The sequence below is a fragment of the Mauremys mutica genome, chromosome 10 (genome assembly GCF_020497125.1).
Source record: "Mauremys mutica isolate MM-2020 ecotype Southern chromosome 10, ASM2049712v1, whole genome shotgun sequence".
NCBI classification, from domain to species: Eukaryota; Metazoa; Chordata; order Testudines; family Geoemydidae; genus Mauremys; species Mauremys mutica.
In genome coordinates, this window is record NC_059081.1 from 28,734,728 (window position 1) to 28,751,779 (window position 17,052).

The following is a 17,052-nucleotide window of genomic DNA, read 5'->3' on the forward strand; positions in this document are numbered from 1 at the left end:
AAAAAGCGGCAGCAGGACGACTCCCGAGCTGAGCTGAGCTGCCCAGCTGGTGCCGGCGGCTGGCCATGCTGCAGCTGGGGGGAGGCGGCGGAGGGGCCCGGGAAGCCTCAGCCTTCCCAGCTGGGAATCCTGGGAGCAACAGGATGGTCCGTCCCGCAGACCGGAGTTCTTTGCCCACCTCCTGGCCCTTTAACAATGGGTTCTCCACGGAGGTCTAATTTTAGCAACCGGTTCTTGAGAACCTGTGTGAACTGGTTCCAGCTCACCACTGGATATAGGTGAAAGGCAGCGGCTCCACTCCCAGCTACATTAGTGGCTGTAATACCACTAGTAATGCAAGAAGTCATACCTGCAGGTGGATGGGGGCTGTGAAGAAACAGCCTGCCACTTTTCCTTCACAGGGCTCAACCTGACTAGAGCTTTTTCTGCTGTGGGTTTTGGGCAGCTTTCCTTGCCAGCGGTATATCATCTGGGGGGTTATTCTAATTGCTTCTTCCCTCATGTAGTGTAGGAGCAGTGCCTTTAGGCAAGAAGTAGCCTTCTGACAAACAACACTCTTGGGTGAACTGGTCCCTAAGCCTCAGCCCAATATACTCACCTACAACAAACTGACATTTTGTGCCTTGCTGAACAATGATGGCCCTAAGGGAGTGTAGGAAGACAAACAGTGCTAGTGTAAGCAGGTATATTGGAATGTCTGAGACAGTTCCCTTTATGGTCCCTGTTTAAACATTGCTGTTCTTGGTGCCTTCTGTAGGATCGACAGGCATGGACTTCACTCCTTTGTCCATGAAATTCTCTCTCAGTGACATGCAGGTTCCCAAAAGATGATTCCACTGGAAACCCTCTCAAACTTTCAGAACCTTCCCTCAATTTAAAGCTCACCAGATTTCTTGACCTGTATCTTGGTGGGTTGTCCTGCTAACCTAATGATGCACATCTTTTCGGATGAGAGCTATAAATTGTAGGTATCCCTAAAGTGATACCAGTATCTCTGATAGAAGACTACATCCTAGACTGTTACATGCACGTTTGCTGAATCATAATATTCAGAAATATTCTTGTTATTGCAGGAGGATTTGTAATGTTAGAAATAATTCAATTTGTTAACAAATGAATCCTTTTTTGTGGAAAAATTAGCTTTTATATAATTTCTTCACCCTTTGGTCTCGCTCACACTTCCATATGGATTTCTGTGCTCTCTTGAGAGTACATTATTATTACCTTACATGACCCTTGACTAACAAGCCTGAAGAGTGGATTGGAGCTCTGTATCAAGGATGGCTTTTAGCTATCCTGGCTCTTGTATTATTCCACCTCTAAATATGTACCTTTACTATTAGGGAAAAATCTCAATTTCATACAGACTGGGTTGATTGTCTCAGGAATGAGAGAAAATGAATAAGTTATATAAATTGTTTCCTAAGGAATTAAATTTGACAGTTTTGGCAAGACAACATTTAAGTTAGGCACAGTAGATTCAAGGGGTAAGAGTAACCACACCACAGAGGTTTTTTGAGTATATTCGAATACAGTATTTCAATCTCATTTAGTAGTAAATATTAGCAAAATAGATTAATTTTACTTATATTTGTGGAAAGAGTATAGTATAAAAACTTGTTTTACTTTAATGTAGTAAAATACATATCAGGGCACCTTACTGTCTTTTAAACACATACATTATTGTAAATGTTGGCAACTAGGGATAGAAATTGCTTCTAAATGCTAGCAGGTCTTTCAGAGCAGAAGTGGAGATTTCTGTAGGATTTTATATATTTTGCAACCCTCCCTGCAGGATTTTTCAGGCAAAAAGCTTTTAGAAAACCCTATGTTATCAGGCTATTTGGAATCATCAATAAAATAGTGTTAGTTGCCTCCAATGTACTGCTTAAATGATGCAGGGATACGCAATGAAAGTTTTAAAATGTCCTGGCTCTTTATGAATATACACACTGAAAAGAGCATCAGGCCAGTGGAATATTAAGCAAACAGCTGGAATGGTTCTTGTTGTCTAGAACTAGAACTTCATTTTCTATTATATGCAAAGTAAAGCTTCTTTTCAGCATTTTTCACAAATGTCTTGTGAAATTCAGTAAACAGGTCATTAAGTTTTGTGTTTGAATGAACCTGGTTTGCAGGTCACAGTAGATGGAACTAATGGCAGTATTGGAAAACATCTTGTGATATGTCTCATGTGACCTATCCTAATCAATCTTTGTCAGACTCGACAGATAGCACAGAACAATTTCAATACTTGTGAATGTTTAGATGGGGAAAAATTGCAATGTGTGTTGATGAAGTTCAGATGAACTTCAGATGTTTTTGTAAATGACATTGGTGGCAGAATTTGAACCAAAGCGTGTCCCCCCCCTCTCTTTTTTTCCCCTTTGATGAGAGTTTCAATTAACTCTCTCACAGAGCTCTAGTTCAGAAAGGTTTTGTTTTATTTAGACTGTAGCTCAGTTTAGCTAATTTTTACTTTCACTACTTATCTATCTTTGTCATAAAATGTGTGCTTCCTCTTAATATCAAGTTTTTGCTGATTGAAACCAAATACTGTCTAACTGTTACAAATGTCTCCTCTCAACAAATACCCTTCAATAAAAATGAAATTTCATGGCGTCCAAGATCTGGTGCATCAAGTTTTTGAAGAGTAGCTTTACATGCTTAATACTTTCACCTGTGCTTTCATAGAAGTTCTTACTTGGTTGACTAAGGAGTTTATTGATTATCCAATTTATTGATTAGCCAGTAAACTTTACCCCTGCAGTAAAGAAAAGTGGAAAGTATTCAGTATGCCAAGTTTTCTTAAAAAGAATACAGAAATCCTAAACTTTTAAAAATATATGTTTGATAGATCAGAAATTTTAATTGGTTAATATCAACATTTCATTCCAAGTCTGCATTTAGTGTAAGTTCAAGACCTTTATTTTTGATGTTGGTCATATTTCATATATATGATAAGTCTGTGAATTCCATTATAATCTTCAGTGATAATAAATATGAGGTGAAGGTTAGTAGTTTAATGTTTCATTTTAAATGTAATGAAGGATGAAACATTTTTGCTATGTCAAATGAACACATGAGAAGCAATGATTCAGTGATAATCCCTATTGTCTGAATCCCAGCCCCATTGAATTCAATAGCAAAAAGTCTTATTGACTGCAGTGGAATCAGGAATATGCCACATATCTCAAAATGCACATGTAGAAGGGACTGCTTTTTACTACATGTTAATTACCACAGTGATTGCATGACTGAAGATAAGCAAGGGAATAAAATTTCTTATTCCCTAGGATTTGTCTCTGTTGCTACTCTGTCCAACATTACGTCCCCCTTTTAAGTTCCCCCAATGTGGGAAGTGTTCTTGAAGAACTGCTGCCTTAAAAGTCAGCAAGGGTTTTTCTGAAGCAGTTGCAAGCAAGGGGTTGGGATCGTGTTTTTTGAAGCTGCATTTAATCTAGGTGTGGGTGTCAGCCACTTAGGAAAGAAGCCCCCCCTCCCACTTTCAGATAGCAGATCTCCCACAGAACCTATTCCCATGCAATGTGGGATTGAAGGAAGAAAGCAGGGCATGGTCTTAACCATAGAGTACAAACTTTCCCATCCTTCTCTGTCCAAGCCGCATCCCGTCTGATAGCTGATGGAATGATAGGGGGCGTTATTTTTTTGCTGTAATGGGAAAACCATTTATTAAAATGTTGTTGAATTTGTTACCCCATCTATCCTGGCATATGGTTGGTTCCTTTTTCCTAGGGTGGCATATCCAAAATTCAAATTTAAGACATATGCAACAATGTACTAGGCACCTGTTCACATGTTACATAATGCCTTTTTATTATTCTGGTGTTTCTCTCTGTAGACAAAGATCTTCTCTGTAACCATTAAATAAACTATTGTTTGCCTAGAGAACTGCATTTTTAAAACTTTAAAATCTGACTCTAATTTCAAATTCACAGTATCAAAATATTTTATTTTTAGTTCAGATGCCTCACTCTCTTCAGAGGATCAGCACAGGGGTGAGTTTCAAACACAATGAATTTATATTTAGAATAGTATACGGCCTTTCTTCTGTTTTGCATCTACCTTTTTTTATTTCCAGACTGATTTTACATGTCAGCACAGATGATATGATAACATAATATATCTGAATTTCAAAACATTAAGCAGACCTGTAACATAGTTAGTTTTCTGAAGCTGCTTTCTTTTTTTATAAAATTGACTTGCAGACAGTCATTACCATGGAGAAGAGATCACTTCAGAAATAATAAAATTATCACATAGGGGAGTTGTGTTTTCCCCTTCAGTTGTGAAGAGCTCACAAACTAATCCTTTGTGGTTCATATTAGAGTCTTACTCCAGTGCATTTGTTAATACTAACATGACAGAATGAACAGAAAAGGCCTTGCTCAGTGCTTATTGTTTCTATAGCTTGAGTTTAAATGGGAATTCAACCCATCTGCCTAAACTCAGTTTTTGCTTTTTTTATGGTAAATTTAGTCTCAATACGCTCTTGAAAAGTACTGTGAACATAGGGGCCAATCCTGTAGTCTCCCAGCACAAAGAAATCTTACTGAGTTCTATAAATGGGTGGTTTATAGGATTAGGCCCATGGAAGACTTCTACCTTAAAATCATTCCATTTTAATCATCTAATTATAATGAATAAAGTAAAAAAAAATCCTTAGTTGAGAGAGAGTGTAAATTACTAAAGCTACTGTGCTGTTTTTAAAGACAAGAATTCTAGTGAACATTTGAAGAATCTTCATTTCAACTATGTATTCAGCATTCTCTATTGTCTCCTTGATACTGATATGCCAGATATTGCATCATAGAAAAATCCAGTATATGAGGTTGAAAGGAAGAACTTTATTTCCTTTAAAAAAAAAAGGCAAAACAAAAACCTGTGTGAAGGAAAATATGGAATTCCAATTAAGAAAAAATATGAGAGAGTTGGAGTCACGAGAAAAGTATCAGGGGACCAATGTAGCACTCAGGTTTTTTTAACATTGTGTTTTATATTTTGAGACTTTTCCCTTTTTTAATTCTTACAGACATTTATTTGAAAAGATCTTTAAAAATGAAAAGTTTTCCTTTAATACATGGGCTTAAGCATAGTTGGAAATAAAACTGTTTTAAATGTGAAATTAATGTGCATGACTTTCTTCCTGTTACTTCAGGGTGACAGTACAAAATGCTCAGTGACAATACTACAACAATATACCTTGTCAACAAACAGGGAGAGACATCAGAGAACAGCTTTATGATCCAAAAAATAGAGACTACAAACAAAGCAGAAGACTTCTCACAGTTGCTCTCCGCATAATGCTGTTATAGAAGGCTAGACTAGGTTAGTGTTTGAGATGGGAATAGGTGGGAAAGCTGTCCCACTTAAACAGGGAGGGATAGAAAAATTAGAAGAGTTTTCTCCTTTGGGAAGGGAGGCAGGACTCCAATTATGGGGGAGTGGGGTAAAAGAGCATAGGAAGTACAAACTACAAATATATGCATCTTCTGAACCTCTGTGCAGACCAGTACATATCAGTATACCTTTTCTGCTCTAAAGGCTATAACCAGAATGGCTAGAACACTGGAAGATGCACAGGGAAGTGGACTTAGATTATCATATTTATGTCTCTCCCATCTGTAATTTTTAAGTTATGAATTATCAGGAGAAAATCCAAGTTGGTGGTCTTTGTGTGGCAGCTCTGTAAATCCACTGCACTCTTCATCTAATAGCTGAATTATGAATTTACTGTAATTCCTTCCTGCCATGCAGGGAAATATAACCCCTTTGTCAGGTACTTTTCCATCCACCCACTCATCTGTGAGACAGAAGCAAAATAAATTAGGCAGATCTTCCATTTCTTTATTCCCATCTGCTAAATCCTAGTCTGTCACTTTTTTAAGAGGGTCTATTTCTGTTACCTTCTGTCTAATGTTAATGCATTTGGAAAGTGCTGAACTGTGATCGCCTTTATTGAAAGGACTAATAGACTCTGAGTATGTAATCATATCTGGCACATCACAATAATATTTGGTGGTTTCATGATGTGTCACTTATATTGCAGAGGATGTAATCCTTTTTGTCCTTGAAAAGCTTTTGTGTAATTTTTACTCATCTCCCTATTCTGTTCCTTAACTCACATGTTGTTACAGTACATGTTTAAATTGTGGATAAAAGCTTATGCTAAGGAAATGCTTTGGGAACATGAAAAAGTAGGTTGCCAACATTTTTGGATTATTCAAAGAAAGCTGCAAAACAATTCCATGTGGTTCTGCCAGGTTCATCAACCCTATCTCGGATGCCTACTTCTGAGGTGTTTGGGGCCAAATTTTGCTATTACTGCTGTAAATCTGGAGTAGCGCTATTGAAGTTATGGTGTTATTCTAGGTTTACATTGATGTAACTGAATGATTAGTACTGCCTTCATTTTTTCTGTTCTTTTCTTCTTCTTGGTATTTGAAGGTCAGCTTAGCATTACTTTGCTTCTCAAAGATTGTGCAAAATTTGAGGAAAATTAAAAAAAAAGGAACAGCTAAAGTGCTCAAGAGTGACCATGACTCGTGAGGGTAATTTCTAATAGTTAAGGACCTGAAAATCATCATATTATATATATATATATGTCTCCAAAGTATTAAGATACCCTCATAGATGATGATGTACAAGTTTTTGAAGTGCCCACAAAGCATTTCTTTTCAAAATTGACTGAAGTACTGTCCCATTTTTGTGAAACGTTGCTGTAATAAAGATTTTTTTTAGACATCTGCTGTTAATATAGGAATAGCAAAACTTCAAGAAATTGGCTAGAGAGAAATAATGTTTGAGTCTTATATTGGATTTCCATCAGAGGCCTCAATTACTACGTATACTTAGGAGCCCATATCCTTTATAAATTGCAGTATTATCCTGCAACTTACTGATAAGCTACTGAAAGTGTTGCAAAGTGAGCATTTCATCAGAATCTGAAACATGTTGGCGCCTAGTAGGAAACTGGTTCATGAATTCATTCTTAAAGCTTATTAAATGTTATTTTGAAAATGTTTAAACAGTATCTTCTGAGCACAGAAATCAAACAACCTGTCACATATTAATCAAAAAAGTTAGAATATAACCGAAAGCATATTTTTCATTGTTGATATATATAAAAAACACGTTTTCTGAATGATGAAAATTTAGATAGCCCCTTAAAAGAGCTTTCTCAAATATAAATTCCTTTCTAATAAAAAAATGCCTAAGTGATCAATGAAGTGCAGTGCAAATGTGAAAGCTGCATATAATTTATATAAATACTAGTCTTGTTTTAAAATATGTGAGGCACTAAGTATTGTCCTCAAGGTTACTCTATTCATATTGTTGCTTAAAACTTAAGGAACTTAAAAAAAAAAGATAAACTGGTGACAAGCAAATACAAACACATTGTATTTCCCATTGTTTCTATTTTATGATCCAACTTGTCATCTCCAGCACAGACTCGGGCACGATGGAGAGGGGCAGGGGAGTTTGTAAAGCACTTGGAGATTTGCAGATATAATAAATGCTAAATGTTTATTATTGATTTCAGCACAAAGAGACACATACATTGTAAGCAACTTCATAAATCCTAAGTAGGGTTCTGAGCCTTCCAGGTGCTGAGTATCTCTTGAGAAATACCCAGTACATTGTTAGTTTGGGAGCTAAATCAGGAAGGGTGGCCAGGGAGAAGCTAACTAGTGTAGTAAGAAATGTGCCACCTGCTGTCTCAAAGACTAGATAAATTCCACTTTGTCCCTCTACTTTTTAATAGACATTGGGCACTAACATACATACATATACATACACAAATTTTTTTTACATTAAATCTCAAAGAGCTTTATAAAGGAGGTAACTAAGAGGGACAAATGGTCAGTTTCAGGATGGAGAGAGGTAAATAGCAGGGTCCCCTAAGGATCTGTAATGGGACCAGCGTTATTCAACATATTCATAAATGATCTGGAAAAAGGAGTAAATAATGAGGTGGAAAAGTTTGCAGATAGTTCAATTCAAATCTGACTATGGAGAGTTACAAAGAGAGATCACAAAGGGAACTGGGTGACAGGGCAACAAAATGGCAGATGAAATTCAATGTTGATAAATGGAAACTAATATATATTGGAAAACATAATCCCAACTAAACATACAAAATGATGGGGTCTAGCTTAGCTGGTACCATTCAAGAAAGAGATCTTGGAGTCATTGTGGATAGTTCTCCGAAAACATCCACTCAATATGCAGTGGCAGACAAAAAGTTAACAATGTTAGGAAACATTAGGAAAGGGATAGATAATAAGACAGTAAATCTCATAATGCCACCATAGAAATCCATGGGATGCCTACACCTTGAATACCCTATCTCAAAAAAGATATATTAGAAATGGAAAAGGTACAGAGGTCAGCAGAAATTATTAGGGTATGGAATAGCTTCCATATGAGGAGTGATTAAAAAGACTGGGCCCGTTCACTTTGGAAAAAGAGACAATGAAGGGAGGAATATGATAGAAGCCTCTAAAATCACTAATGGTGTAGAGAAAGTGAATAAGGAAGTTTATTTATCCCTTCACATAACACAAGAATCAGTGGTCACTTAATTAAATAAATAGGCAGCAGATTTAAAACAAACATAAGGAAGTGCTTCTTAATACAACGCACAGTCAACCTAAGGAACTTGTTGTCGGGGATGTTGTGAAGGCCACAAGTGGGGTAAAAAATGAATGTAGATAAATTCATGATGGATAGCTCCATCCCTGGCTAATAGCTAGGATGGTAAGGGACACAATCCCATGCTCTGGGAGTCCCTAAACCTGTGACTGCTGGTTGTTGGGACTGAACAATGGGATGTATCACTTGAAAACTGCCCTGTTTCTGTTCATTCCCCCTGAAGCATCTGGCATTGGCCACTGTTGGAAGACACGATCCTGGGCTAGATGGACTATTGGTCTGACCTAATATGGTCATGCTTATGTTCTTAATTGGGCAGTTAACAGGATTTTAAGATTTTGCCGATTCTAACAATTTCTTATCCAGGTAAAACTCTTACTGAGGTATTGAGACATATGTCTGTTGAAAAAATATGCTTTCTTTTCTATATTCAGAAAAAAATATAACTCACTGTGTGGTTTTTATTTATCAGGTTTTCCCAGTGTTTTTTTTCTTGGACTAATGTGTTGTGAATTATTCTAAAGTATTTATATGAACATAACACATATTTGAATATTTTGAATATAAAAAGTCTCTAATTTCATGCTAAATGAAAACTTTATTTTATGAAGCTAAAAGGGAAACAATGTATACTAGGAGAAAATTAGAAAGTTAGAACTATCGAAGATCTAGAATGGAAGTTGAATGGGTGGAGTCGGTGGTTGGAGCAAGTGGTGTGCCTACTGGTTAGAATCAGCTGTTATTGATCACTGCTTTTTACATAGTTAAAGTGATAGGAAACAAGCAGTTGAATGGATGGAAGTAATGAAAATAGATAATTCTTCTAAAATAAAATGTAAATATTTGAAGGTAATGCTATGGAGCCAAATAAAGATTTGTGCTTGTCTGAAATGCAGAAAAAAATATATTTTTTTGATTTGTGAGGCCATTATCATGAGGAAATGTAATTGTAAATGGAGAATTGTCATTGATCCAGTGTGTTTCCAGTCTGGTCCCACAGGGGTTGGTTCTTGGCTCTACGTTATTAAACATTTTATCCATTTTCTGTAAGAAAACATAAAATCATCACTGATAAAGTTTGCAGGTGACACAGAAATTGGGGGAGTGGTATATAATGAAGAGGATAGATCACTGATATGGCGCAATCTGGGTTGCTTGATAAACTAGGCAGAAGCAAATAATATGCATTTTAATACAGCTAAATGTAAATGTATACATCTAGGAACAAAGAATATAGGCCATACTTACAGGCGAGGACTCTATCCTGGGAAGCAGTGAGTCAAAAACATTTGAGGATCATGTTGGGTAATCAGTTGAACATTAGCTCCCATTGTGATGCTATAGCTAAAAGAGCTAACGTGATCCTGGGATCCATAAACAGGGAAATCTCAAGTAGGAATAGATACCTGTATATGCTTTACATGTATATTTGGCTCTGGGGCGACTGCTGCTGGAATACTGTATCCAGTTCTGGTGCCCATAATTGAACAAGGATGTTAATAAATTGGAGAGGGCTCAGAGAAGAGCCATGAGAATGATTTAAAGGATTAGAAAACATACCTTATATTGAAGGACTCAAAGAGCTCAATCAATTTACTTTAACCAAGAGAAAATTAAGGGGTGACTTGATTACAGTCCATAAGTATCTACACAGGGAACAAGTATTTAAGAATGGTCTCTTAAATCTAGTAGAGAAAAGTATAACACGATCCAATGGCTGAAATTTAAAGCTAAATAAATTCAGACTGGAAATAAGGCGTAATTTTTTAATGATGAGAGTAATTATCCATTGGAACAATTACCAAGGGTTGTGGTGGATTCTCCATCACTGACAATTTTTAAATGAATATTGGATGTTTTTCTGCAAGATACGCTGTAGGAATTATTTTGGGAAAGTTCTATGGCCTGTGTTATACAGGAGGTCAGACTAGATCAGGGGCTCTCAACGCGGTGCCTGCGGGCATATCTAAATGTGTGTTGCACTAAAATAATGGAAAATGTGGAAGTAAAATCATGGAGGACAGGACAGTTGAATTCAGAATTTTGGGGGGTTTATATTACTTTCACGCCAGTCAAGACAGCTCAGCATCAATTAAGTGTGTGTTTTGCACATTCTTTTGTTTTGCTCAAAATATATAATGGGGTAGGTGCTGAAAAAGCAAATAATTTGGTGAAAGTATATTGTTATCTAGAGGCAGATGCAAAAACAGTAGTATCTAGTTGGCAGACGAGGGACGTTATTGTTATCTTGTGTTTTACTTACAGAATTGCAAGCTTTTCATTTTGGACAGTGTTTGCATTTTAATGTTTCAAGCATAAATATGCTAATAAGGTGAATTTATATAACGTTTTGTGTTTCACTTAATACAAGGTTCATGTATAGGTTATTCCCTTCACTTTTCCCCTCCTCAGACTGATGTTTTGGCTTGTTTTTCTGGGTAGGGAATAACCATAAAAATCCTGGTGAGACAAAAGAGAGAAATGATAGCAAAGAAGTTTTAATATTATGAGTTAGTCTTTTGGAGCTTTCCTTTTATCTTACATGACCTGAATGCCTGGAAACCAGTCATGTCGTTTAAAAACATTTTGTGCATCCTTTAATCCAGTGGTATTTAACCCTCTGGGACTAGCCTTCATTTACTGATTCAGAGGCATACATAACATTGACCATATGTGGTCTGTGTATACATGTATTTCAGTCTTTTCATGAACAAGTATTGAAGTGATAAGCATGAGTTAGTAATCACTGCGGGACTGACTTGTGCAATGATCCAGAAAACTTAGGCGCACTAAACTGTGATCTCTGATTGTATCATAAATCTGAGCAATGCTTGCAGCAAGTAGAACATATCTAACAGGAAAACATTAATTCCCAGATCCCTAAGCACATGTGATTTATATCTCTTGTGCAAGTGAAGCATTTTTATTTTCTTTTTAAAATATTGTATCTTAAATGTAGCTTAAAAGGAGTGAGTGCAAGTTAACCTTTAGGTAATTGTAGTAAAATGAAAGCACAGCCATGGCAGGCACTGATTTATTGCATCCTGCAAAATCCATGAACATTGTTTAGACATTTGTATAGAGGAGAAGAATACTTCTGTTTCCTCACAAAGTGATTTTAATGCTGTAGTGGCTATTGTTATCTCTTCAGTGCTGCAATGCTCATGTCACATTCTGTGTGGGATGCATTTTTATCACATTAACATTGAGAATAGTCTTGAAGGTGTGGATTCTACTTTGCAAATAAAGTACTGAATTGCTCCCTTCAAGTGAAAGGTAAACTCCACAAGGAGATCCCTGTGAAATTTCTCTTCTATCATCCTGTCCTTGATGGGAGTATAAATTGGAGCAGCGTGAAGTCATTATTTCACTCTTCTTGTATACTGTGTTTCTTGCTTCTTTTCACAAGTGTGAACTGTAGATTTCTTGGGCAAAAAATACAGGAGGAGTATTTTTGACTAAAATGGCATCCTATTGCAAATCCAGTGAAAACCCTAATATGTGTATAAAGAGAATAGCTTCTATGTAGGCTTGGAAAGATTCAGAAATGGTTAGTCATCAGTAAATGTCAATTTTATCTGACATGCAGAAATTGACAAAAATGCATCAGTATAATCAGGGAGCACAGGACTCCCTCTGCATCTTTCACCTACAGGGATATAGTATCCTGTTCCTCACGTGTGTAGGGAGCCCCCTGGAACTCCACTGTCACTGGCCCCATTTGCTCACTCACCAGCTGGGAGGGGCCTAGTGGTAAAGGTGCAAATTTTCATCGCTACTTGTTGGGTGCAACCCTCCAGGAGGGACTTAAACCATTTTAGTGCCTGACCCTGGACCCGAGCCACCTCTCTCACGTGACACAGCAGAATCTTATGGTCAGCAGTGCTGAATGCTGCAGAGACATCCAGGAGGATATCCTCTATCTGTTGACTGCAGGAAATCATTCATCGGTGTCACCAAGGCAGTTTTAGTTCCATTTCTGGTTCAGTTGTCATCTAAGTTCAGGTAAATAAGAGTTGTTAAACTTCTGTTTATCAAAAGTATTCTCTTAAAGTCTGTATTGTGTCATCTTTTGGGGTCAGGGTGGAATGGGTTAACCACTGTATAGGAATTGAGTCTAACAAGTAAGTTTTTTATAATTGTCTATGAGATTGTGGTCCAGCCATTATATAGTAATTTGTTTTCAATGTTAATGTGCTTAACCATTCAGATTCTGGATTAGATTGACTTTGGTAAAATTCTTTAGTTGGAATTTATAATCAAATGGCCAGCCATCTTTTTAGAGTTCTTAGAATCTGTAAATATAGATTCTTTTTGGTATTTAATGATTTAACTCTAATCCTATATTGAGACTAACTTCATTGGTTTGTTGAATTGATCTGATAACTGTAATACTTTTAGTTTAGTTTAATATTCTTAACAGTAGCTTTGTTTGTTTTCCTGTTTTGAATTTTAATAAAATAAAACAGATAAAATAAAACATTTCTTTCAATAAAGCAATGTGGGTATAGAATCTTTGAGGTGGGATACCAGCTGGTCAACTTAAAAGCTTGACCAGTTCCCCCTAATTAGTCTTTGGTTTCCCAATGACTTAATGAGTTACAGCTTTTGTTATGTGAGCATGGGAAAAAGGCATAACAATACTAAGGGTATTCCTACACTGGAGTGGAAGGTGTCTCCTTGAGCTGGCAAGCACATACCCTGCTAGCACCAAGTGTAGCCATGGCAGTGCGAGTGGTGGGAGGGGCTAGCATCCTCAAGTACAATCCCATCCAAAACCCTAGCTACATACTCAGGAATGTTAGCCCCTCCCACCACTCGTACTGCCGTGGCTGCACTTCTATTTTTAGCATACTAGCTCAATCACAGAGAACTGGAGTATGTCTCCTTGAACTGGATATTAAATCTTCCAACTCCAGTATAGACATACCCTAAGGTTTCCATTGAGATGGACACTGACCACTAGCAATCTTACAAAAGCAGTGAGCATTGCAGGGATCAGACATCCTATTCCCTTTTTGTAATGGGGTAATGCCAGCGTATCAGTATTCGCCTTTTGATTTGTAAATTTTCATGAGACTTTCTTTGAGAAATACAGAAAATAAATTTCAGATGCAATTTTGTTGGTGCCTTGCCTCCCACATCCTGGCAAAGAAATGGGGAAAACCATCTTGACTAGATAGATGATTCAGGAATCTGAGCTTTATTACATTAGCGTCTCCATTTCTGCACAGAACCAGTCTTTCTTTCACCACTCCTTTTTTGCTGAGTGATGGTGGTTTCCATTGTTGAAATTAGAATGCTTAATAATGTTGTTCATCTCTGAACAAAAATCAGTCACATGACTAAGGTAGGTATGAGAAGCTGTAGAGACAGTGTTATGACCTCTTGCATAGACCAGCTAGATTGAATTTCTTAAATGATATATCTCTTTATATGGTAGCACACTTAGTTGTGTCCATTGACGAGTCTTTGATTAGAACAGATGCTCATATTCAATATGTTGCAGCGCATGCCAGGTTTAGCATTAACAAACCTGAGTTATGTAACAGCAGAAAATAGTAAATCTTTTATTGTATGTGGATCTATGTCCTGGCAAAATCTTTGCATTAGGTACTCATAAGGATTTGGTGTTTTCAGTAGTTAAGGTCTCTGGTATCTGTCATCTATCAAACAGAAACAATAGCTTGAAAAGTGACAATGCTATGCCCAAGTGAAAACTATTTGAAGAACTGTCAACCTTCAATCCCTTTTTAACAGGGATGGTGAAGCCAAATCCCAAGGGCTATTGCTGGAAACTTCAAAAGTCAGGTTTCACCAGCTGTGCATGGTAAAGGACCAAAGAGATTTATTTGTATATTGTTGATCAGTAATACAGTAGTATCATCTGTGGTGATAGAACAGTAAAAATTTGCTGTGAACAGGGAGTCAGTTAATACTTTGCTTTTTTTCCCTATGGAAATATTTCGGAGTCCTTTGTTCTGGTGCGACACAGCCTACAGAATCTCGCACATGCTGGCGCATACAATGTGTTATGCGCCACATAGACTACAGTGTGTGGAGGGTCAGGAATCATCTATAACAGTGTTTCCTTAATGGTGAGTCCTAGGAAGGTTCTAGATTGGTCACTATGCCCAGGGTCAGATTAACCCATCACTGAGAGTGAGCCTGCCTCGCACTCATCCAACAGCAGCCTTCTGTCCCACAGGCTGGGCCTGACTTCCTATTCCAGGCCTTGCGACCTGGTGCAGGGGTTCACGGCACCGCTCAGGTTTGAAAGCTCACCCGTATCATTACAAATGCCCTTTTGCTTTGGTTCTTCCTTCAGGTCAACATGCTGTTGCAAAGAGCATCATTGAGTTGATCACTCTGCAACCACTACTGCCTCAAAGATTAGAGTGCTTTGCCTGGACTGGCAGGGAAAAGAGGGGGTGGCTCCTTTAAGGGTCTCCCGTTCCCTTGCGGGTTGGCAGGCAAAGTGGCTGGGATTGGGAGACAGGGAAAGGCATCACCTGAACTAGTGGTTGGGCCAATGGGCACCTGGGCACCTGGAGGAGGGTATATAAACTCTGTCCCTCCAGCCGGAGCCCCCTCTCATACCTCGATTATCAGCTCCTATCTGAGGAATTATTGTAGGACCATTTGTTGCTCTGCTGTGGGAATTGCACTAGTGTCTTTTTTGGGTACCGGGAAGACATTTTTCCTCAAGGCCATATTGGCTCAGGTGAGAGTGGAAGGTGTTTTTTGCCTTCCCCACAGCAGCTCGGACCCAGTGAGGTAGGTCGGGAGGTAAGGTTCAAGTTGCTGCAGGTGATAGGTGTCCAGTTCAGGTGCTTGTCTGGTTTCCTGATAAACCAGAACTAGAAGTGGACTTAGGGAAAGGTATTCCCTAAAAAGCTGTGCAATGGGAGTTGGGGTAACTAGTTCTGTGTAACTTGAAAGTTTGTGTCTCTCACCAACAGAAGTTGGCCCAATAAAAGATATTACCTCACCCACCTTGTCTCTCTAATACCGTGAGAACGACATGGCTATAACACTGCATACAAGGAAAATTCTGTCAGTTAGAAATTTTTCATTGATTCCTAAATTGCATGAGACTTTGTAAAATGAATAAATTGCTCATGAGTTCAGAGCAGGCATTTTTACAATTATAAAGAAAATAAGATCTTCATAGATTTAAACAAACTCATGCAAGCAGATTTCTTTCCCACATTGCTCCAGCAGGCACATGGAAGTATCTGCTAACTGACATGAATCTGTCTTTAGAAGAGATTCTAAGTTAGTGTAATGAACAGATCATTAAATATTTAATTTTTTCCTTCTCTATATTGATTCACTGTTTACTGCAGTTCAGTATGTGAGTCTTGATTTATGTAGTGTAATCTGTCAAGCGTAGTTTACAAGCCTCTATTCAGCAAAGCACTTAAGCACAAGCATAATCTTAAGCATGTGCTTCAGCCCATCCCAGGATGGATTGATTTAAATCAAAGTGATATAGGTAATTTATCTTATTCATGGTTTAAATCACAAGCAGAAAATTTGATTTAAGTAATTGATTTTAATCTTGTTTTATATTCACACTTTTTAGTTATTTTCTTAAAGGGTGATTCACATGTTCATTTGCAAATAACTATAGCCTTTACACTAAATTTGGTGCTTCTTCTTGCTAAGCAGGAGGATACATCACATCTATACATATTTACTTAAATCATTATATAGCTTAATTTACCTATTCAGAGTCTTACTTTTATATCTATTATGTTAGAAAAATGCCAATGATGCATTTCTTATTTACTAGATGACTAATTTTTTACTTGTCGTGTGTCAGTCTTTATTAGATGGAAATTCAATTAAAAATGCCCCAGAACAGAATTTTAATTGTTTTTATTATTATTAATCTACCTTAAGTATGCTAGAAACATAAGGAAGGAAAAGTTTATCTAATAATTTATCAAACATTTGAAACTAACTGGTTAATTTAAACAAAGAAAGTATTATCTGTAGTTAGTGCAATGAACTGTTTGTTTCTGGTCAGTGTGTCCTTCAGGGTTTTAGAACTAGTAGATCTCATCATTTCACACCAAGTTTTCATTCATAGATTGAAAGGGGAAAATGAGCTTTCCTGTTTTTTCAGCTTCCAATTGGTTTCTTAACTTTGAATGAACTAGTAATTGAACTGAATGGATTGAATAAACTGAAATGAAGAAAATATTCTCTTTGTACCTGTAGAAGAGGCTACTGCTATCCAAATCTGTTTTAGCACTTCAGCAAACTGAGGTGCTCAGCCAGTGACTTCCACCAGTATATAATCATATACTGGGGATTTACCTGAATTGTTATTGACTAGAATGATAGTGGCAATTTCATTTGAACATG

General features: G+C 37.3%; 1 protein-coding gene across 2 annotated transcripts in view; it reads left to right on the forward strand.

Annotated features, from left to right (window-relative positions):
• KCNJ3 (potassium inwardly rectifying channel subfamily J member 3) overlaps positions 1-17,052 on the forward strand; it is a 167,238-nt gene that overhangs the window by 19,729 nt on the left and 130,457 nt on the right. The window contains exons 3-4 of one of the 2 annotated variants that reach the window (XM_044978491.1): positions 3,982-4,019; positions 5,180-6,528. The exons of the other annotated variant lie outside the window; for it this stretch is intronic. Of the exons in view, the coding sequence (XP_044834426.1) occupies positions 3,982-4,019; positions 5,180-5,266 (125 nt within the window). The 3' untranslated portion in view covers positions 5,267-6,528. Of the gene's footprint in view, positions 1-3,981; positions 4,020-5,179; positions 6,529-17,052 lie in introns of those variants that run through there. 2 annotated transcript variants of the gene reach the window in all.